Genomic DNA, 24,006 nt, shown 5'->3' on the forward strand with positions numbered 1-24,006 from the left:
CTGGAGGGATAGATTCCTGTCCCAGACACTTCCTATACTCTGGAACAAGCTACCCATCTATGTCAAAGTTCATCATTAGCACTCTTCAAGAAAAATCTTGATGAGTGGATGGGAACTAGGAACTACACTCCAGGGATCACTTCTGTGGTTCTGCTCGACAGGGGCACAGGAAATTAACTTTCTTGGGTGGTGTAAGCCAGGAAACCTTGTTGGCTAGGTGTACTTAGGCCCTTGGGCCAGTACCCTAGGTATCTACCTATGAACTTATACAATAATGTTATTTAAGAAATAAATTACTTACTGTTCTTAAATAATGTGATTGTATAAGGGCACTTCTGACTTCTTCAGTGCTGTCTTCGCTCTACTGATGTACTGCTCATGCGCATGGGACTTGCATTCCCACCTTGCACAGTACATCAGTGCAAGACAGGCAAAGGAGAAAAGAGAATCTCCGTTGCTGTTTGCATATTTTTTTTAAATGTTAAAAAATAGACATGTGAGCAGTGCAAAAAAATGAGGAAAACCAGGCATGTTTCTGTTTTAGTTTTGCATCACATTCCTGATTTTTTTTTGTGTGTGTGTTGTCCATAGCATATGCCAACAGAAACGTTTGGCTGCTCAGTGGTACTTCAGAGGCCAGACTTTTTTCTGTTGGTATATACTTGATTTTCAGTATGCTGGTTGGGCTGTCCAATCAGCATGCTTGCTTTTGAATGGCAATGACTGTTATTGTATAATTACATTTATCTATCTCGTGATTTTTATTTTTTCAGAGAATGCTCAGGAATGCAAGTTGTGTGTAGGCTGCCAGAGGTGTGACATTCCATACCACATAGGGGTTAATGACTTAATCTTCTAGCCATGCTATTTTGGTATGAGTTTCCTGCAAAAAACATATATGAGGAGGAACGGTACCTAAATGAATCTCATACCTGACCCTTTTCTTTCTGTCTGGATAAAAAAAAAATGCCCTCAGTGAATGCAATACCAGTATAACACTTTTGCATCCAGACAGATCCCAGCCACTTATTTTAACACATGGTACCATTATACCCAACTGCTGCCCATCAAACAGCATGTCAAACCAAAGAAAACAAATCAGTCCTATCATCTCAGCAGCTTAGCCATGAATAGACATGGACAGTCAACACAATTCTCTCCTGTAGCATTAACAGATGCCACCAGATGCATGCCAGAAAATGGGCCTTATACATTAAAAATTACACAACACGGACAGAAACTGCATTTGTGGCTATCATTCACTGCAGCAGTTAATCTTCTCTCCTAGTTTGCTTTAGCACATTAGTTGAGCTTAGTTACTTTCTTTTTGGCTTCTCCACAGAATATTCCTTCTCCCCGCACTATTTAATTTACCTCATGTGTGCCTACATGCTATCTTGTGGCATCCCACATTCATATTTAGTAAGGCTGGTTGGTCTGTCTTCTCACACTTCTGAAGAAACAGTATCATTCTCTTCTCCTTTCTCTCTGACATATCCCTAAAAATCTTTTACCGCTGCCCAGCCCTCTTCACCCTTCTACAGAATGCTTTGCTGTAGTTCCCCAACAAATTGTCATTTAACCTCAAAAATTTATGTGCTTCAAAATGTGACAGTACATAAGGATCAAATATATAACTTGTAATAATATGCCGGGGGAAAATGTGCAGTTTCTTGACCAATAATTAATGGAATCTGTTGTCAAGATTACTGGCTACTAACATGTGTCATCATTATTTTGTGCAAAGCACCACTCTTTCTACAGTTTTAATTAGAGTCTTTTCCAAACTAAAATTATAAATTAATTCCTACTTGGTGTGTTAATATGAAATGAGTGTGTGTGTGTATATATATATATATATATATATATATATATATATATATATATATATATACACACACAGAATAAAGAAAATAATGACAAATCTCTTATAGCAGTTATATTTAGTAATACTCATGATGATGTATCTTAAAAAGTTTGCCAATGACAAAAGCTTAACATGAATATGTTTAGTCTTAACAGGAATATGTACATGCACTTCAACATAAAATGAAATGCAGTTTAAATACAACCAGAGCACAGTATTTACATTTGAAATGTATGACGTTCATTATTGCACAGCAGAAAAATATTTAGGGTTATTAACAGCATTTCAATTCTGCTTTGTATTCCTTATTTTAAAACCTGCAAAAATTATGGAAAAATACAACTTCTGCATGACAGGGTCATTACTTTGCAATCATACAGCACCTTAGGAATACAGAGCTATAGCAGCATTCAGTCCTTCTGAATGACAGAGCAAACTGTAAGTTACTGACATCATCAAACAGCAAAACACAAATCCGTATGAATCACAAGAATGTGGAGTTACAGCACACAGTAGCATCAACATGTTACAGGCCAATACTAGCTGGCCTGAAAGCATTTACCTACTTTCAGACAAAAAGATTCCAGACATTTAAGAACTATTTCCAAATACGAAGAAAAAAGTTGAAGGTAGAAAAAAATCAATTAGTTCTAAAGAAGCAGAAGACAGAAATATACAACCGAAACAATGAAAAGGCAAGGAATGTAAGCATGTATTGCTGAATCAAAATTGTTCTCATTTCTTTTGCTTACAGAGATCTTTGGAATTTTCATTTCAAATCCCCTTGGAGATCTAGTTGCACAGAATCAGCCAAACAGGCACTGTTTTTCTGAAACTTTTGCTTGACTCTCTGAAAAGTCATTTACATGCAGATTTGTCAAAAAAAAAAAAAAAAAAAGACCAGTCTCAGGCGGATTACTCAATGGCAACTTCAGATTTAAGCTTGAATGAATGCTAGCAAATACAGCTATCCCACTGGTGGACGAAGCTTGACCTCTTGAGCTTCGACTGTCTGAGCTTCAACTCGTTTCATGGAGTTCCTCCATAGGAAACCACTGTCAGCGAGTTGTAAGATGTGTTTTTGTTTTGGGGGAATTTCCCATTTTTTTGAGTAAGTGCAAGCTTGGAGTTGGTACATATAAGTTCAGGAGTGTGCCCTATATATCAGAGAATGCAGAGGGGCAACACAGCATTTTTCAGCAAGATGTTTTCGGTGAAAGTAGTTTGGGGAATCTGATTCTTGGTGCATTTTCTTTAGTTTGCTCACAGCAGAAGCGATACATATATCTGTCTGGAACATGGTTTACGCACATCAGAAGTAAATCATTTCCTTAAAGAAAAATACATAGCTCTTTTAAATGCAACACAAAAAAGGACTGCATCCTCATATTTGGATATAGCTACAACTTGAAATGTTGCTGCAATCCTGATGTTAGGAAATATAACACGTCAACTGTATTGTTTGCTTGTACTTCTATGTGCAAAACAAATAAAAATTAGTCGTACTGAAAAATGATTCTAAGTAAAACAGGAAAAGGGCCAATGCTTGAAGTATAAATAAAATAATAATATGAAACAATTAACATCTTTGTAAAATTTTCCTACCATCTCCATAAATATTACTAGGAGGAAAACAATATTTTCTTATAGAACATTAAAGGGCATTTCAAAAAAAAAAAAATAATAATAATAATAATAAATCATAACACCCAACACAGAAAGCATCTGTTGCATCACCCCAAAGTAGTATTTGCATACATAATCTGAGATTTTAAACATGTTAAAGACGGTCACACTGCTTACAGTAAGAACCGTAGCTTGCAAAATCAACTTTATGAGCTCCTTAATGCAAAATCATGATTAAAAGCATAATAAATTGCCACTTTTATGTATATGCCTTATTAAAAAATATTTTAAAACTTAGAAAGCAAGCCAAGGATTCTGAATATTACTGTATGTAACAGTGGACATACAAAGTCACAAAACACTGATCATGACTGCTTTTAAATGTTCATATAAATGTAAGTTACATCTATCAAGGACAGGGCACTTTACGTTCTGATATAAAAGACACAGTTATTTACAAATATCTCCTAATAACAAGAGAACTTCACAGCTTTACACAGAAAACAAAACACGGGTTGGGAGGGTGGCCTAGTGCTTGCCTTATAAACACAAGGTGCAGGGTTTGATTCTCACAAGGGATAATTGGCTAGGCTTAAAATGGCTCATAAGAGCAGTTAGCTTAGTACTAACCTATGAACCTATGAACAAACATCTCTACATGTATTACAAACAGAAGCCATTTACAAAACACATGCTGTGCAGTAAAGGTTTCATTCAGTCAATGTTTGCTGTAGAAATTTCAGAAAAAAATCTGTATTTAAACTTCTTCGACTGTTTCAGAGCTGTCCAATGTCTCTTTATTTGTATCTCCCATTTCTCGGGACAAGCAATGACTTATATGTTTTTTCAAACCCCTTGGAAAATCAGATGAAAAACTACAATGAGGACACTTATAAAGTCCTAACTTACTATGAACAGGGATGTGTGTATTAAGCAGAGATAAAAGAACAAACGATTTCCCACATTCTTTGCAAACATATGGACAGGGAACATTATGTCTGTTTACTAAATGATGCAAAATAACACCAGTATTTACAGCACGGCAATTACATATCTTGCAAAAATATTTTCCTTTTCCTCGTCTTATATACTTTGCTAACTCAGAATCTTCATTTGCAACTTCTTTTATTTCTGTATCTTCACTGGAAGAGAGGCTTACAGTGGCAACCACTGGAGATAATACTGGACTTTGAATACTACTGTCTAGTGTTGTTTCAAATTGTTTGTCATCATGCTTAAATTCCTTTACTTTTTCCCTTTCTTTATCCTCATCCTCAGTTACACCACTGCTCAGTTGATAATGGATGTCCTCCATTTCATCTCTTGGTCTTTTCTTTGGCAGTACCAACTTTGGTGTAAACAGATTGAATCTCTCTGGTTCAGAAGCCCCATGATCATCTCCTGTAAAAAATAACTTTTCTGTACTTAAATTATATTGTACGGTTGGTTTCTGAAAGGGGAAAGGGTCTCTCAAACTCTGAGCCACTGAACTGTCAAATGTCTCTTTTATGTTTGACAGATCAGAAACACTGAATTTTGATCTTACTCTTGCCTCATCAGAAATGGTTATTTTTTTCTTTGCTCTTGCAGAATTAGAGGCTTTGTATGCCTCACTTACAGTTGGTACACATGCAACACTGAAACTCTGTCTTGTATCCTGTATTTCAAAATGATTTGCGCTTTCCTTGATGTGTGATACTTTAAAAGTATTTTTTTCTCTTGTACTTAAAGTGTCAGCAGAACATAGCTTCATCGCCGAACCTGGCATTTCAGAAATCATGGGTTTTTCTTTCTTAGCTAGTGGTTCTGAAATTGTATTTTGTTGTCTAGCATTTGATGGCTCAGAAATTCTAAACATTTCTGTTGTGTGTGTTGATTCAGAAATCCCAATTTTTTCTTTGAAACTTTGTTCTTCACTGAATTTACACTGTGTGACTGGTGTTAAGCTAAACGAGGTTCTGTTCAGAATACCTTTAGGTGCACTGGCTCTCCCCCTTGGTCTTCCTGGTCTGCGAATGCTAAATCTCTCCCTTGTACTAGTTGGAGGAAGAATTGGTTTGTCATTCACTCTTACCAATTCAGAGAAACTGAATGTATCCCTTAAACGTGATGATGGATTTACTTTGTGTTTTTCAAAAGAACTTTTTGTTTGAAGAACTTCAATTTTCTCATCTGCACTGAGTTTTAGGGAAATACCAGCCTTGCTTGCTATTCCAGAAAATCCAAATTCCTTAGCTGAACATGGACCTTCAGAAACACCAGTTTTCTCCTTTTCATTTAGTGCTTCAGGAGCAGCAAACTGCTTTCTTAGAAGTTGTCTCTGATACACATTAACTTTTTCCCTTGTGCCAAGTATTCTAGTGGTGGTGCTTAATTGTTGCATTGTATCAGATGTTTTTGAAACAGGAAACCTCTCACTTGCTGTTTCAGACATGCTTACTTTTTCTTTTACATCAGATACTTCTGAGACAATCAGTTTTTCTCCAGAACATGGTATATTTGGAAGACTGGCCTTCCTTCTCACACTTTGCAATTGTGCAATGCTCACTTTTTCTCTCATTCTTTGTACTGTTTTTGCTCTGAAATCTGGCATAATGGTATTATTCAGACTATCTTTTTGCCTTGATGATACAGCATCAGTTAGTTTTCCTGTTACATTTGTTAGTTCAGACTGATTGGTCTTTTCTTTGAGGGTTGCTTCATCAGGAACATTCCATTTCTCAATTATACTTGAGATTTCAGGGGTGTCTGGTCTCCCCATTAATAACGGTTCTCCAGGAAAATTCAGTCTTTCGCTTGTACTTGATGGGTCAAGGACATTCAGACTCTCCCTTGTAGATGGCATTCCTGGAATGCTCATTTTTTTCCTCATATATGGTTCTTCTGTTAAATTTATTTTTTCCATGAAAACTGGTGCTTCTGGAACAGTCAGGTTCTCCATTACACTTGCCGTCTCAGGAATATGCAGTTTGCCCTTCAATTTATTTTGTACAGTTATTTTTTCAGTGATATCTGGCTTTCCTATTATAATGTGTTCTTCAGAGACATTCAACTTTTGACCAATACCTTGTGACAAAGGAACAGATGATTTTCTTCTTATACGTCGTCCTGCACTAACATTCATTTTCTGTTTTGCATTCAGAACTTCAACTTCATACATTTTCTTTTCTGCAGTTGACATTTGTGGGACATTTAGTTTCTCTCTTGCACTCAGCATTTCAGGAATAGCCAGCTTCCCTCTGGCACACAATGTTTCAGGAATATTCAAACTCTTTCTTTTATTTGGAACTTTATCAGTAGTCATTTTATTAGCCATAGCTGAGTTCTCAAGAAAACTCAACTTCTCTTGTACAGTTGTTGATTTAGCCGTGCAGTGCTTTCCTCTAATGCGTGCTGTTTTAGAAAAACATAGTTTCTCTTTTTTGTCTGGTACTTTTGGGATATGTTTCTCTATTTCATATGGTGCTCCACCGACATTTATTTCCTTTGCTGTACTTGGTGTTTGATGATCATTTAGTTCATTTTTATATAGTTCTTCATGAATACTAAGTTTTTTTCTCATATATGGTGCTTCATAAACATACATCACCTCTTCTGCACTTTGTGGTCCATGGCTGCTCAATTCTTGTCTTGGGTTCTTTGTTTCAAGAATACTCTGTTTGTTTAATGTACTTGTTTCATGAATACTGAGTTTTTCTTCTGTACTCAGTACTTCATGAATGTTCAATTTCTCTCTTGTGCTCAGTGCCTCATAAACTTTCAACTCCTGTGTTATAGCTGGTGTGAGTTTCTCTTCTGCACTCAGCATCTCAGGAATGTTCAAGTTCTCTCTTACCTTTGGTGCATCATGAATGCTTAGACTCCTTCTTCCTCTCTGTGCTCCATAAATTCTGGCTCTCCCTCTTCCCCTCTCTGTCTTATGAATCCTCAGTTTCCCTCTTGCTCGAGATGCTTCATGCAATTCCTTTGTAGCAGTTGGCGCTTTTCCTTCATGAAAGTTCAATATCTCTCCTTTAATTTTTGCTCCATAAACACTTAACTCTTTGGTTATACTTGGAGCCTCATGAATACTTGGTTCTTCTCTTGTACTCGGTGCTTCATGAATGCTCAGCTTCTCTCCAGCATTTTGCTCTTCAAGAACATTCCTTTTCTCCTTAGTGCATGGAACGTCATATTTTTTTAGCTCCATTCTTGCAGCTGGTGTTTCATGGGAATTCAATTCCTTTCTTGCATTTGGTGCATCACTGACTTTCAGAGCCTCTACTGCACATGATGCATCCTGGATGCTCAGTCTCTTCCTTCCTCTCCCTCTTTCTTTTCCTGTATCATAAATCCTCTTTCTACCTCTTGGTACTCTCTGAATCCTCATTTTCCCTGTTATATATGGTACTTCAAACTGTCCCTCTTTTACATTTTGTCCTTCATGAATATTTGGCTTCCCTCCTGCATTTGTTGCTTCAAGAACATTTTGTTTCCACCTTGAGCTTTGTGTTTTGAGATCATTTAGTTCTTCTCTTGCACTGCCAGCTTCATGCACACTTAGTTCTTCTCTTGTTGATGGTGCTTCATGGAAACTCAGTGCCTCTCCTGGAAATAACTTTTGGTGCATGTTGATTTCCTCTCTTGCACTTGCTAGTGCATGAACACTGAGTTTTTTTCTAATTTGTGGCATATCAAGAAAATCTGTTTCTTCTCTTGCATACAGTGATTCATGAATATTCATCTCCTCTCTTACACAAGGTGCTACATGAGTGCGCCGTCTCCCTCTTCCTCTTTCAGCAAAGTTGCTCACTTTCTCTCTTCCTCTCTGTCCTCTATGAATTCTCACTTTCCCTCTTGCACATCGTGCTTTGTAGAATTCTCCTCCTGCGCTTGGTGCTTCATGAATCTTCAAGTCCTCTCTCATTCTTGTTGCTTCAAAAAAGTGTTGTCCTTCTCTTGCACTTAGCGATTCATAAACATTCAACTCCTCTCTTGTACAAGGAGCTCCATGAATGCTGTTTCTCCCTCTCCCTCTGCCTCTTCCTCTTTGTGGTTCATAAATGCTCATTTTTTTTCTTCCTCTCTGTACGCTAGGAATTCTCACTCTCCCTCTTGCAAGTGATGCTTTGTAGAATTCTCCTCCTACACTAGGTGGTTTATTAATATTCAATTCCTCTGTTATGTCTGCCACTTCAAGAAACTTTTGTTCTTCTCCTGCACTGATTGATTCATGAGCATTCAGCTCCTCCCTTGTACAAGGTGTTTCATGAATGCTACGTCTCCCTCTGCCTCTTTGTGCTCCATAAATGCTTGGTCTTCCTCTTCCTCTCTGTCCTTTATCAATCTTCACTCTTCCTTTTGCACGTGGAGTTTTGTAGAATTCTCCATCTGCACCTGGGGCATCATTAGTATTTAATTCTTTTCTTATGCTTGCTGCTTCAAGAAAATTTGGTTCTTCTCTTGCACCTGATTCATCAACATTCAGCTCCTTTTCAGCACAAAATGTGTCAGGAATGCTCTGTCTCCCTCTTTCTCTTCCCCTTTGTGCTCCATAAATGCTGAGCCTTTCCTTTGCTCTCTGTCCTCTTTGAACCCTCACTTTTCCTATTGCACATTGTGCTTTATGGAATTCTTCTCCTTCACTTGGTCCTTTATGAATTTTTGACTCCTTGCTTATACTCACTGCTTGAAGAATATTTGGTTCTACTGTTGCACTTTGTGACTCATGAACATTCAGTTTTTCCCAAGCATTTGGTGTTTCATTACTGCTCAGTTTCTCTCCTGAGCTTATTATTCCATGCATATTCAGTTCATCTCTTGCATCTGGAATTTCCTGAAGGTTTAGTTCCTCTTCTGAACTTTGTGTTTCAAGAACATCTGACTCCTCTCTAGCCCTTGCTGTTTCATGAACATTCAGCTCCCCATTTCCACTTGGTGCTTCATGAACACTTAGCTCCTCTCTTAGACCTGGTGCTTCTTGAACACTTAGTTCATCTCTTGCACTTGCTGTTTCATGAACACTTAGTTCATATCTTGCACTTGGTGGTTCATGAGCAGTTAGCTCCTCTCTTGCAACTTCAGGAACTCTTAGCTCCTCTCTTATACCTGGTGCTTCTTGAACACTTAGTTCGTCTCTTGCACTTGGTGCTTCATGAACACTTAGTTCGTCTCTTGCACTTGGTGCTTCATGAACACTTAGTTCGTCTCTTGCACTTGGTGCTTCATGAACACTTAGTTCGTCTCTTGCACTTGGTGCTTCATGAACACTTAGTTCGTCTCTTGCACTTGGTGCTTCATGAACACTTAGTTCGTCTCTTGCACTTGGTGCTTCATGAACACTTAGTTCGTCTCTTGCACTTGGTGCTTCATGAACACTTAGTTCGTCTCTTGCACTTGGTGCTTCATGAACACTTAGTTCGTCTCTTGCACTTGGTGCTTCATGAACACTTAGTTCGTCTCTTGCACTTGGTGCTTCATGAACACTTAGTTCGTCTCTTGCACTTGGTGCTTCATGAACACTTAGTTCGTCTCTTGCACTTGGTGCTTCATGAACACTTAGTTCGTCTCTTGCACTTGGTGCTTCATGAACACTTAGTTCGTCTCTTCCACTTGGTGCTTCATGAACACTTAGTTCGTCTCTTGCACTTGGTGCTTCATGAACAGTTAGCTCGTCTCTTGCACGTGCAACTTCAGGAACTCTTATCGCCTCTCTTATACCTGGTGCTTCTTGAACACTTAGTTTGTCTCTTGCACTTGGTGTTTCATGGACACTTAGTTCATCTCTTGCACTTGGTGCTTCATGAACACTCAGTTCGTCTCTTGCACTTGCGGTTTCATGAACACTTAGCTCATCTCTTGCACATGCAGCTTCATGAACACTTACTTCCGTTCTTACACCTGGTGCTTCATGAGCACTTAGTTTCTCTTGTGCACATGGTGCTTCATGGAGTCTCATCCTCCTCGTTCCTCTCTGTGATGCATAAATGTTTAGTTTTCCTCTTTTTCTCTGCGCCTTACGAGTCCTCAATTTCCCTTTTGCAGGTGGTCCCTCATAAAGTTCTTCCTTTGCTCTTGCTTGCTGAAAATCTGGCTCCTCAATCGTACTTGCCATTTCAAGAACATTTGGCTCCTCTCTAGAACTTGGTGCTTTATGAATGTCCAGGTTCTCTTTTGCATTTGGTACTTCATAAGTATTCAGTGCATTTCTTGTGCTTGTGGCTTCAAGACTGTTTAGTTCCTCTCTTGCAGTTGGTGTTTCATGGAAGTTGGGTTCCTCTTCTGGAACTGATCTTCTGTGGGAGGTCAGTTCCTCTCTTGCATTTAATACTTCATGAACATTCAGTTTTTCACTTGCACTTACTGCTTTGTGAATGTTCACTTTTTCTTCTACAGCAGGTGTTTCATCAGCATTCAGTTCATCTCTTGCACTTAGAGCATCATGAAAGTTTAGTTCCCCTCTTGCATATGGCTCATAAGTGCTCAGTTTCTCTTTTACAAATGGCATCTCATTAACATTCAGATGAACACTCATTTTTTCTCCTGAATGTGGAACATCCTGAATGTTCAACTTCTCTCTTGCAACTGATGCTACATGACCACTCAACATCTCTTTTGCACTTGGCATTTTATGAACATTCAGTTCTTCTCTTATCTGTGGTACAGCACAAAAATTCAGTTCCTCTCTTGCACTTGGTATTTTACCAACATTCAATTCTTCTCTTATATGTGGTACATCGTGAACATTTAGTTCCTCTTTCTCACTCAGTGTTTCAGGAACATTCAATTCTTCTTCTGTACTCATTGTTTCATGCATATTCAGTTCATTTCCTGCATTTGGCATTTTATGAACATGCAGTTCCTCTACAGCACTCATTGCTTCATGAATATTCGGTTCCTCTCCTGCATTCAGTATTTCATGAACATTCAGTTCCTCTCCTGCAGTTGGTGTTTCCTGTGTATTCAGTTCCTCTCCTGCAGTTGGTGTTTCCTGTGTATTTAGTTCCTCTCCTGCAGTTGGTGTTTCCTGTGTATTCAGTTCCTCTCCTGCAGTTGGTGTTTCCTGTGTATTCAGTTCCTCTCCTGCGGCTGGTGTTTCCTGTGTATTCAGATCCTCTCCTGCAGTTGGTGTTTCATGTACATTCAGTTCCTCTGCTGCACTTGGAGTTTCATGAACATTCAGCTCCTCACCTGAACTTGGTGTTTCATGATCATCCAGTTCCTTCCCTGCATTTGTTGCTTCATTAACATTCAATTCCACATCTGAACTTGGTGTTCCATGAACATTCAATTCCTTGCTTGCAGCTGATGTTTCATGAACATCTAGTTCTCCTTCAGCACTCATTATTTCATGAACATTCAGTTCCTCTCCTACACTTGGTGTTTCATGAGCACTCAATTCCTCGGCTGCACTTGGCATTTCATGAACACTAAGCTCCTCTCTTGCACACAAAGCTTCATTATTTATCAGTTCCTCTTTTGCATGTGATGACTGAGGAAACAGAGGACTGTTCAGTTTGTCTCCTGAATATGGTACTTCTGAACTATTTGATTCCTCTCCTACCTCTGGTGCTGGATGAACACTCAGGTTCTCTCTTGCATCTGGTTCTTCAACAGCATTTGATTTTTCTGCTTTGGAAGCTGCTTTTTGAGTGTTCAGGTCTTCTCTTGTATGTGATGTCTCAAGAACATTTAGTTCCTCTACTGGACATATTGCTTCATTAATGATTACTTTTGCTCTTGTACTTGGAGGTTCAATGATGTTCACCTTTTCAATTGCATTTGATGTTTCAAGAATGTCCAGTTTCACAGTTCCATTTGGTGCTTCATGAGTATTCAGTTCCTCCTCAGTGCCTGAAAATTCAGATTCAACATTTTTTAGTTTCTCTGGTAACTGTGTTTCTTCGAAAACACTCAGTTTTTCTCTTACAGAAAGTACTTCTGGAACATTTTTCTTCACATTAAGGACTTCAGCAGACCCTTTCTCATTTGCATATGAAGTTTCAGGGATGTGTGGCTTCTCTGTACTTGTTGCCTGTAAGGCATTTAGGTTCTCTCTCAAGTATGTTTCTTCAGAAACATTCAACTTCTCTCTCAGTTTTGTCTCTTTAGAAAAAATTATTTTCTCAGTTAAGCTTGATTCTTCAGAGACAATGAATTTCTCTTTTACACTTGTTTCTTCAAAGGCAATCAGTTTCCCTCTTGCATTTGATGCTTCAGGAATGTGTGCAGGATCTGTTTCATTTGCAAATCCCATAAAGCTACATTTCTCTGTTTTATGTGATATTTCAGGAAGGCTCGGTTTCTCTCTTAAAACTGTCACCTCAGTAATAATCTGTTTTTCCCTTAAACATATCAACCCTGGAGTGCTTACAGTCTTTTGTTCAGGTATTCCTTCAGCAAAACCCTTTTTTTCCTTAACAGGCTGTGCAACAAGCAGTCTGTCTTTGGTGTCTGAGGTTTCAGTGACTTCCTCTGCTTCTTCTGCACCTGTCACTTCAGAAATACCCATGTTCTTAACACTTGTGGCCTCAATCCCCCCCAGCTCCTCTTTGCTTTTTGATCCATCAAAAGTGCTAGTCTCAATCTCCTCCAGTTCCTCTTTACTTTTTACTCTATCAAGAATGCCTGACTTCCCTCTGATATCCATTTCAGAAACACTTTGCTTTTTTTCCAGTTCTAATGATTCAGGAATACTGTTTTTTTCTTCAGTGACAACTGCATCAGGAGTATCTGCCTTTTTCTCCATCTCTGGTTTCATCTGCATTCCTAGAACATTGGAAGCAATTGTTCTCTCTTGTTTGCTTTGCAATTCTGGAGCTTCTTGTTTTACTTTTACATCCTGCATTTCAGAATCCCTTCCTTTATTCTGGTTAAGGTCACTGCTGCAAGCTGGCTGCTCCCTTTTTTGGTCACTCTGTATCTCTGACTCTTTCTTCAACTTCTGTAATACTGTGTGTGCTAAAGTAATATGACGATACACATTGCAGTAAATTTTGCTGGTGAAGAAACATGTCTGACAATGAAACAATTTTGCTGTTTTCTGATAAAATATAATCTTTCCTAAACCAGCTGCATCCAAGTCATCACATTGTTCTGGGTGAGTAGTACCAATATGAATTTGTAAGTTTTCATTATCAGAGCTACTGAAACAACAGTATGGGCACAAAGAAAACACTTGTTTCTGGACTTCCATCTTTCTGAAGAAAACTTTAAAGGAGATTGCTTTGCCTATGATCTGCAAATGGTATACCTGTGTAAAGCAAAAGATCAAAGTTTTAAGAAGTAACTTAAACATTAAAGCAATGTAAATGTATATTCATTACAAGCAGCTTTTGTAACACAACATAGTTGTGTAATGCACAATAACAGATAATATTCTCAGCAATAACATTTAGTTGACAAAGGTGTTACTTTTTAAGAGCATAAAGTGTCTAAAACAATGAAGGACTAATCACACAGTTTTTGGAGATGATAGCATGACTCTATACTAACCCGTTCAGTAACAGTATAAGAAAGATTCAGAACAGTACAGTTATACAGAATATAAATAACTAAAGTTGTATTGCGTAACATTTTTGTAGACTAAACTAAATGGAAATACAAACAAAATATCAAAAGTGGTAACACACATATTACTCTAAGAAATCATGCAAAAGTACTGGTTAAATTAGCACTGTAGTGGGACTTACTGCAACAAGAAGAAGGGGATGTGTATGCTGTCCCTATAGCAAAAAATGACAACAGTGAATAGTACTGTTATCTGACACCACAAATTCAGGTACAGCTTCTATGTATTCCACCTTTCAAATGAACATTGAAAGGCTTACTTTCAGCAGTGTATCCTATGCTATGATGCAGTTTATTCCAAAGCTTACCTAGAAATACAGGTAATATCAAGCCTGTTTTTTAATGTTGATATGTCAGCTAGATGCCTCAAAGATTCTTTGAGGTCACAAGAATAATCCATGAAATGTTGTCAGTGACAGCTTGGTAATCAGAATACAAAAGTTTATAAGCAAGACACAGCTATACTATGACTAGATGATGGAAACATTCTAACTACTGAAGTTTCTTCAGTAACAAACGAGTTTTATCATGGAGACTAGAATCAAGTTTTGAGATCCTACTGCAAATCTGCAATATCTCTGTATCAAGCCTGGCTAACTCGAATGTGTAAAAATCTGTTAACCAATTTACTGTGTAATTTAATTTAATCCTGACTTGTGCTCAGGACTAACTTTAACCTGTGGAACTTGTTTAACTTGCTTACTTATGTAATCTCTGTAAATAATCTGTTTGTAATATGTAATGCTGGTATTATGTAATGCTGTATCTGCTTACCCTTGGAGCTTTTCTCCCCGGGCCTCCGCTGAAAATGGACATGCATCCAGTTGGACTATCCCGGTCAACAAATGTAAAATAAAAAATAAAATAAAATAAATCTCATTTAGGACAAAATATGGGTGAGTAGGTGAAGACAAGAGATAACATCTGGGTGCTGCAGCCCTAGCAAGGTCAGACAAGAATGCTTTGGCTTTGTAGAATCTGTTCAGTAATATTTTTGGGTTGCTAATAGTGTTTTTCATGAAAGGCAAATTGTAGTTAGTTATTTAGAATTCATTTTAAAGTCTTTGTATAGGATAACTCTTTAATAAAACTTGACTACTGTGAAGCAATGATAAAATAAGACCAGTCATGATTGGGGTGAATACAGGAATACAGTGTGTGTGGGGGGATACTGAGATGATCAACATTTGTTGTTTTTGTGGAGAACAGCAATGAGCTAGTCTTTATAGTTTTCAGATGCACTTTCATATTGGTCAACCAGTGTTGCAGGGAGAAAAGACAATGTTGAGGGAAGGAAAAGAACAACTTAAGAGTCAGTAATCCTAAAAGGCACAAAGAAAGTATGCATCAGTGCAGCAGTGGATGTGTCTTTACATTGACAAAATGGTTAAAGTGTTTACCTCACAGACACAAGGTATAGGGTTCGATTCTTACCTTTGGAAAAAAAATTGGCTAGGCATAAAGTAGCCCACAAGAGCAACTAGCTAAGTGCATAACTACAAACCAATGAGACAAAGGTACATATGGGCACAAATTAACTCAGGACTTTCTTTGCCTCAGGCCAAGAAACTGAAGCAGAAGTACAGGCAATGATATGCATTATGTACAGGTCAAAGGAGAAGAGGAAAAAGATAAGAATCCACATTTGCCCAACAAGAGGAAAAGCGGGAAAGGTGGGAGGGTGGGATGTAATGCTTGCAAAACTGATTAGCAGAAACCTACATTTACGGTAAGTTCTTCCTTGATCACTGTTGGAAAAAAATCACTAACTGATGAAACACTCCCAAAACTGTCTAAGAAGATAGGAAGGAGGAAGTCTAAGCTGAGTTATGGTCCCAAAATACTTTGACAGATGGACCTTGCAAACCCTGCTCTGGTCCTAGAAAACAGATCAATCCTGTAATGTTTAGTAAGAATGTAAATAGATGACCAAGTAGCTGCTTCCAGGATAGATCTAGAACCCACACCTTTGAAGAAAGCTCCACAAGAAGCTATAGCTGTAGAGGAATGTGCTTTAACTGGAGCTTGAAGTTGTTTGCCATGGAAAGAATAACAAAAAAAAAAAAAAACAGTTTTAGAAATCAAGTTAGAAATATTTTGCTTGGAAACAAAATACCCCCCCAAAGTTTTTATACTGGAAAGATACAAGAAGCTGATCAAATTTGCAGACAGATTTAGCTATATCTAAATAAAATATGCTATGCCTATGTATGCCTAGGGAATGAAAAGTAGAGTTGTGTACACTTACCATAAATGTAGATGTTCGAGTGTATTCACTGTTGCAGTCATTACATTTGGTTAATCCTGCTGGCAGGTTGCCCTCAGTCGGCCTGAATTCCAAAGTTTTGGGTCCTGCGTCAGCTGTCGTTGCCCCTTCCCTGACGTCAGGTAGTCAGGGGTATAAAAGAAGTAGCCAACGCCATTTTCTTTAGTTTTTCTTGCCCCAGATGTCAGGTGCCCCCTAAAAGGGTAGCCAAAATTGATATCTATATATAAAAAATTACATGCAGCAATATAAACTTTACCTTCATCCACAAGCAAATACACCACATAGGTTCCATCAGAAGAAAAGGGGGGATGGGGCAGGTGGGTAACCTGGACTGCAACAGTGAATACACTTGAACATCTACATTTATGGTAAGTGTACACAACTGTGCTGTTCTTCGTGTTTCACTGTTGCAGTCACATTTGGGTAGATTCCCAAAGCTATGGTTGGGAGGCTGGAGCTAAACAGCATTAGGAGCGGCTATGAGACCCTGCAGAACTGCAGTGGCAAAGCCTGCCCTGGATTTAGAGTAGAGTGGCAGATGATAGTGCTTTGTAAAGGTGTGCACTGAACTCCAAGTAGCTGCCTCTAAAACGTCCTTGGTTGGTACTCCCTGAGAAAGGCTGCTGAAGTGGCTGCAGCTCTGGTGGAATGTGGCCTAATGTCCTTAGGCACTGGTTTGCCATGGTATAAGTAGCAGAAACGAATGCAGTGGCCTATCCACTTTGAAATAGTCTGCTTTGAGATAGCCTTTCCTTGTGATCCTGCAGCATATGCCACTAGTAATTGCTCTGTCTTTCTGAAAACTTTGGTTCTGTCCAAGTAGAATCTAAGCTGTCTGTGTACGTCCAAAGAATGCAGAACTCTTTCCCCCTTGTTCTGTGGATTTGGATAAAAAGTTAGCAGAAGAATTGTTTGGTTAAGAGCCACACTGGACACCACTTTAGGCATAAATGTTGGGTTTGTCCTCAGGGAGACCCTGTCCGGATAAAAAATGATAAAAGGTTCCACAGCCATGAGTGCCTGTAGCTCTGAAACTCGTCTTGCAGAAGTTATTGCTAGGAGCAGAGCTGTTTTCCAAGATAAAAACTTTATATCAACAGTAGCAACTGGCTTAAAAGGAGGCAGGGTGAGTTTTTCCAAGACATAGTTGAGGTCCCATCCAGGCATTGGTGATCTTCTTGGAGGCCTTACATTTTTGGCTCCTCTGAGGTACTGTTTTAATAAGGGAAGAGAAAAGATTGGTGGTAATGAGCCGAAATGGCAGAGGCAAGAATTTTAATAGATGAGAAAGATAGGCCTTTGTCCAGCATCTCAGTTAAGTATTGTAAAATCTGAGGAATATTTGGCACAGCTGTATCTGTTCCTTGTGCCTGGTTCCAAGCACACAATCTCTTCCATTTTGCAGCATAAGATTTTCTAGTACTAGGCCTTCTGGCTTCCAAAATGACATCCATCACAGCTTTGCTGAGAGGTGTGTTTTGTATGACTACATTATCCACCATGCTGCCAGGTTTAAAGTCCTGAGCTGGCTGTGCAGGATCTGATTGTTTTGCTGGGACAGTAGATGCGGTACTTGAGGTAAGGTCCGAGCTGGGCATTGAGACAAGCTCCTTAATACTGGGTACCAGTGCTGACGGGGTCAGTCTGGTGCAATCAGTATCATCTTTGGCTTCTCCTGTCTGACCTTTAGGAGTACCTTGGGGAGGAGAGGCAGAGGGGGAAAAGCATATACTGATAGGTTTTTCCAGCTGAAGGATAAGGCGTCTACTTTCCATGCTTGTCTGTGATGAATCCTTGTGCAGAATCTCTTTAGTTGGTAGTTGTGAGGGGAGGCAAATAGATCTATGTCCGGGCATCCCCATTTCCTTGTTATCATGCTGAAGACTTGTGGATCCAGCTGCCACTCGTGGGGATCCAAGAGGTTTCTGCTTAGATCGTCTGCCAGAGTATTTTTCCTTCCTGGCAGGAATTGCGCCTGCAGATGTACTTGTTAAGTCAATGCTGTGTCCCACAAAGTCATGGCTAGTCTGCAAAGGGGGTAAGAATGTGTGCCCCCCTGCTTGTTTATATACCACATGACTGTGGTGTTGTCTGTCTTTATCAGTAGTTATCCTGGATGAAGTAGGTCCTTGAAGGCCGTCAGGGCATTTTGACCAGCTAGCATCTCTTTTTGACCGATATGTAGATGCAGTTGGTTTGAGGTCCACGTTCCCTGAATGCATCTTCCTGCCATGTAGGCCCCCCAAACATAATCTGATGCATCCGTTGTTAGTGTCTGCCTGGCTGGGGGTAATGTGAACGGCTGTCCCTTGTTTTGGTGACAAGTCTTTGCCCACCATCAAAACTCCTGTTGCAGACAGGGAATGAGAGTAATTAAGTTTCCAGGCTGTGGCAATGTTGAGTCCAAACACTTTTTAGGTACCATTGAAGTTTCCTCATATGCAGTCTTGCATATGGAATTAGTAGGATGCAGGATGCCATGAAGCCCAAAGCCTGCAGAATTTTTCTTGCAGATAACTGGGCCTTTGTTGTTAACATTTTGAAATAGGTAGTCAGTTGCCTTTGTTTGTCTGGCATGAGATAAGCCATCTGGGCAGTTGTATTTAAGCTTACAACCAGTAATATTATCTCTTGAGAGGGTACTAATTTTGATTTCTTTTCGTTGACTGTGTACCCTAGGCATGTTAGAAGTTTTTTCACAAACGCCAAATGCTGTAGAAGGATGTCCTTGTTCTCTGCTTGAATTAGACAGTCATCCAAGTAAGTATATATTTGTATTCCTCTTTGTCTGCAGAATGCAATTACTGGTGCCAGGCACTTTGTAAAGACCCTGGGCGTAGTAGATAAGCCAAAGGGCAGTGCTGAGAATTGGTAATGCATTGAGCCAGCCTTGAATCTGAGGTATCTTCTGCATATTTGTCTGATTGGGACATGCAGGAATGCCTCTTTTAGGTCTAAAGTTGCCAAGTGTTCTTGCCCAGTATGGGCAGAAGCTGCTGCAAAGTCAACATTTTGAATTTTGGTATATCCAGGAATGTGTTCAGAATTGATAGGTCCAGTATTGGCCTCCAGGCCTTGTCCTTTCTGGGTACCAAGAACAGTCTTGAGTAAAATCCTTGCCCCCGCTCTTGCTCTGGCACTTGTTGAATGGCCCTCATGTCCATGAGGGATGAGACTTGTTTTTGTGCCTCTGCCCATTGATTTTTTGGCAGATCTGGCCAGCCGTTTACCTTTGGCAGGGTATGGAAATGGAACTTGTAGCCCTGTGACACGATATTTAGAATCCACTTGTCCTGGGTTATAATGTGCCAATTTTGAGAAAAAAGTGCTAATTTTCCCCCTAAGGGTGCTGCCAGGAAATAAGTGCTTGGTGCAGGCAGGGGGAAGTCATTGTGACTGTTTCCTGTAAGGTTGTCATTTGTCTTCTCCACTTTTGGAGGTAGAAGCACCCCATTGCTTTGACCTGTATGAACCTTGCACCTGGGATCTGCCTCTAGGGCATCTGGCTCTGCCCCTTTGAGGTCTGTCTGACACAGGAAAGGACCAATTCTTTGTTGGCCAGTGTCTACTAAACCTAGGTGGCTGTACTTGTAAGAAATCTTTGACCGTTTACATAGATTTGGCCTTGTCCTCCATTTTCTTTAACACCTCTTCTGCCTTAACACCAAAGTATCATTCTGTAAAGGTGCATCTAATAATTTAACTTTAACATGATGAGGTAGATTTTGTTTCTTTAGCCAAGCATGCCTTCTAATTACAGAACCTAACTGTGGCCCTGCAGGAGGCCTCTAAAGAATCAAAACTACATTGCAAAGTATGCTTTCCCACTTGTTCAGCTGCATGCAATATATCCTGCATTTCCTTGTTTTCTGCACATTCAGAGTTTAACGTTTTCTGTTTAAGCAATGTCATGACATGTTGCTGATATTTGAGCATATGAAACTGACAGTTTAAGGCCCTTATAGCCAAGGTAGCAGACGTGTAAACCTTTTTTCCCCATCTATCCAGTGCCCTAGAATCCCTGTGAGAAGGGGTAGGGTTTTTTGCAGCAGAAGCTTTAATTCCCTTGGGACCCTGAAAAATAGTTTCTGGGTCTGCAGCAGGGTTTTTAAAAAGGAATTTATGTTAATCAGGAACCCTGTAATATCTGTCAGGCTTAACAGGAGCTGGAGGTAAGGAGTCAGGGGTAAGGCTAGACTCCGAAAACACATCATCTACAATATCTAACACAGGAGGGATGGCTAGTGGCTTGTGCTGAGGTAGTAACAGGAAATCCCTGAGCCTCTTTTTAGATTCTGAAAAATCTTGGCTCTCCCAGTGGAAATGCTCCCTCATGGTATGTAAGGTTTCCCCAAAGGAATAGTCCTCAGGAGGAGAAGCTGAAGGTATGGATTCTTCAGCATCAGAATTCTCATAGGGGGGAAAAGAATATTCCTGATCAGAAGAGGAATCAGAAGAAATGGAAACCTGATCTGAAGATTCATAGTCAGTCTCTTGCCTAGGCCTCTTATCAGGAGGGGGATGGGAACCCCTGATCAAGGTAATCAGGTCTTCGCCCATTTTGTGCATCTGTTTTTTGGGCATGGAGGCCTGTCCACGTGGCTCTTGAGTTTTCTTCTTTGCCTTTGAAGGTGCTTTAGTCTTTGCCTTTGAAGTCAGTTTAATGTATAGATCTTTGGGTCTGAATACACCCTCAGAAGCCGGTGCCTGCTCAGCGGCTCCAGACCCATCTGAGGGATTAGCGTCCGAGGCTCCAATACCTTGAGTTTCCAGCGGCATGGCCGACTCCAAGTGGGAGTCGGAAGCGGCCTGCGATTCTAAAGTAGCGTGATCAGGGGCTGCGAAAGCGCCTCACTGAGAACTGGCGACTGGCTTAGGAGAAGCTTCGTCGTCGGTTTTGGGCCTCTGCTGTCTTTCTTTTTCTTTGCGTTTTTTTGTGAACTCCCGTAGTCGGATGGCTTTCCGACGACATTTCTGGATAATTAAACCTGCGTCCAAAGTAGTTTAAAGCAAAATCATACCGACGCTTAATAGTGCGTTGGTTAAATCTAGCACAAAACCGACAACCCAGAAAGTTACGATCAGGGCCTAGCAAGGAATACAGTAAGAATGAAAGTCCATATGAGGTATTTGCTTCCCACAAGAAATACAATTATTAACTTTTTCTGACATCGGTTCTGAAGCAAGAAAAAAGTTTCCCCAATGGGGTTCTTAGCTTTATAGAAGACTTTGGATCTGAAATTCGAACTCGAAAATCTCGGGAGTCAGCCAACCGGCACTTGCGAACTGCTTCAGGCACCGCGCGGCAAGAAAGACTAAAGAAAATAATGTCAGCTGCTTCTTTTATACCTCTGACAACCTGATGTCAGGGAAGGGGCGACGACAGCCGACACAGGACCCAACACTCTGGAATTTAGGCCGACTGAGGGCAAACTGCCAGCAGGATTACCCAAATGTAATGACTGCAACAGTGAAACAGAAATATATAACTATTTATACCTAGCAAATCCAGTAACTCCAGTACTACAGAGCCTCCCAAAAATCCATAAGAGCCTTACTACACTGCCTATGAGACTGATGTGGATTACTACAGCTCTTTCTAAATATTTAGATAAACAGCTTGCCCCATTACTTAGTACAAGTAAAAGTTACATTAGGGATACCAAAGACTTCTTAAACAGTCTAAGGGATTGATCACAAGCCATTGCTTGTAACCATGGATATAAAAATCATTCTTTTCGGTCATTCCAAATGACTACGGGGTTAAAGTAAATCAGATAATTTTTATCTGGGTATAGTGGTTTCTCTAATTTGAAAATTCAAATATTGTGTTCTATGCTTGATACTGTATTAAATAATAATGTTTTCATATATGATGATAAGTTCTACCATCAGAAACTGGGAGTTGCCGTGGGCACCCCAGTAGCCAACACATATGCCAAACTTGTGTTGAGTAGATGGGAAGAGAAATTCATCTTTAGCACTAATGATTATTTTAGGAATTAATGTTTAGTATTTTTTAAATGCTTTGTTGATTATGTGTTTTTATTAGGGCAAGGTGATGCTGACAGTTTAAACTGCTTTGCTGATTTTTTTTACATGTTAATGCTGACTTTCTATCATTTGACTTTCATTGTTCATATCATACAATCAATTTTCTAGATACAGTAGTTATTACTAATTAACATAGGCTTTGATACTATGATTCATAGGAAAAATTTACAAACTGTTAGGTATGTGCATTCAGAAAGTATGCATCCAAGACAAGTATACAAGGGGGTTTTAAAAAGTCAATTTTTAAGGGCCATCAGGTTACGCACTAGAGAAGAAAGCTTTCTATCTGAGATAAATAATATGGCTGATGACTTTTTAAGTTGACACTATGATCTCAAACTTATTGAACATACTAAGGAACTAGTTAAAAAAGAAAGACATACCTTAACTAGACCATATATCCATACTCAGACTTATGAAGCTTCTGTAAGAAATAGTAATAATAATTATAGCTTAAGCTATATAATGTTATATAATAGACATACAAGTAAGTTTCGACAAGTTATTGAAAAAAAAAAAAAAACTGGAGTATATTAAGTACTAATCCTGAGGTCTTTAATCTTGTGGGTGCCAGACCACAATTTGTTTATAAAAGGGAAAAGAACCTACAACGATATTTATGTTATAAAGAACTATATAAGAATAGGAATTATTTAAATATGAAGAAACGTGGCACAATTCCTTGCCATAACTGCATATATTGTACAGATATTAATAAAGAGCTTTATTCTGAACATCCAATAAGTCATGTTATTTACGTTTAAAGCCTCAGGAACATGTAATACTTCAAATGTTGTCTATTTTGATAACTGCATTTGCTGTGAAAGTTTCTACATAGGGAAAACTAATATGAAACTAAAAGAAAGGAAATGCGCTCACCTAGCCGATATTCGGAAAGGCATTGAGGCTAACGTTCTGGCAAAGCATACTACCATCTATGGTCAAGAACATGGATTTAAGTTCATATTACAAAATGTACCCCAGGATATACGTGGAGGAGATCTAGTGACTAAGACTTGAGTACACGGAATACAAATGGATAAACTTTTTAGGGCTAAGTTACCCAGTTTAAATTCTAGCAATAGTTTGAAACCAATGCTAAAAATGAAGCGTGATGTTTTATGATTTTTTACATCTTGTAAAATGCTACTTCTTATGCTATGAGTTATTTATGGTCACATGGTTTAGTTCACATGACTTCTTGTCATATTATTATTCCTTTTCTGTTTATTAGCTGGTGCCTTATATACAAGAGTAACATGCACAGTCTATGGTATGCATTGAAGATGAGTTTTGAACTCAAAAGCTCTGCCTTATTTTGTGCTTGTTTGTTTTTATTAAACTTTGGACATTGGACTTCTGTTTTTTTTTTTTTTTATAAGTTTAAATTGCTAAGCCTCAATCTTGATGTGTTTGTATATAACAGACATGACTGAACCAAATCCACAACTGTTTGTCTGTTTTATCCTGACCGGACAAGTGACACCTATAGCTGTTCAGCAGCTAAACATACACTTTGAATGATGGTCTCTGTGAGGAATCTGCCTCCCATAATCATATTTTACTGTCTTTGAAGAATGTACAAAACTTTTAAGTGCAAAAAGGAAAGAAGAGGAGGGTCTGCAATGGTGATACGTATCTG

General features: G+C 39.1%; 1 protein-coding gene across 1 annotated transcript in view; it reads right to left on the reverse strand.

Annotated features, from left to right (window-relative positions):
* Window positions 1-1,926: 1,926 nt before the first annotated feature.
* CHAMP1 (chromosome alignment maintaining phosphoprotein 1) overlaps window positions 1,927-24,006 on the reverse strand; it is a 107,790-nt gene continuing 85,710 nt past the window's right edge. Inside the window, exon 2 of the mRNA XM_044071109.1 lies at window positions 1,927-13,724. Coding sequence (XP_043927044.1) covers window positions 4,251-13,667 — 9,417 coding nt within the window. The 5' untranslated portion in view covers window positions 13,668-13,724 and the 3' untranslated portion in view covers window positions 1,927-4,250. The remainder of the gene's footprint in view (window positions 13,725-24,006) is intronic.

This window comes from Protopterus annectens, chromosome 5.part0, assembly GCF_019279795.1.
Source record: "Protopterus annectens isolate FY-2018-M chromosome 5.part0, PAN1.0, whole genome shotgun sequence".
NCBI classification, from domain to species: Eukaryota; Metazoa; Chordata; order Ceratodontiformes; family Protopteridae; genus Protopterus; species Protopterus annectens.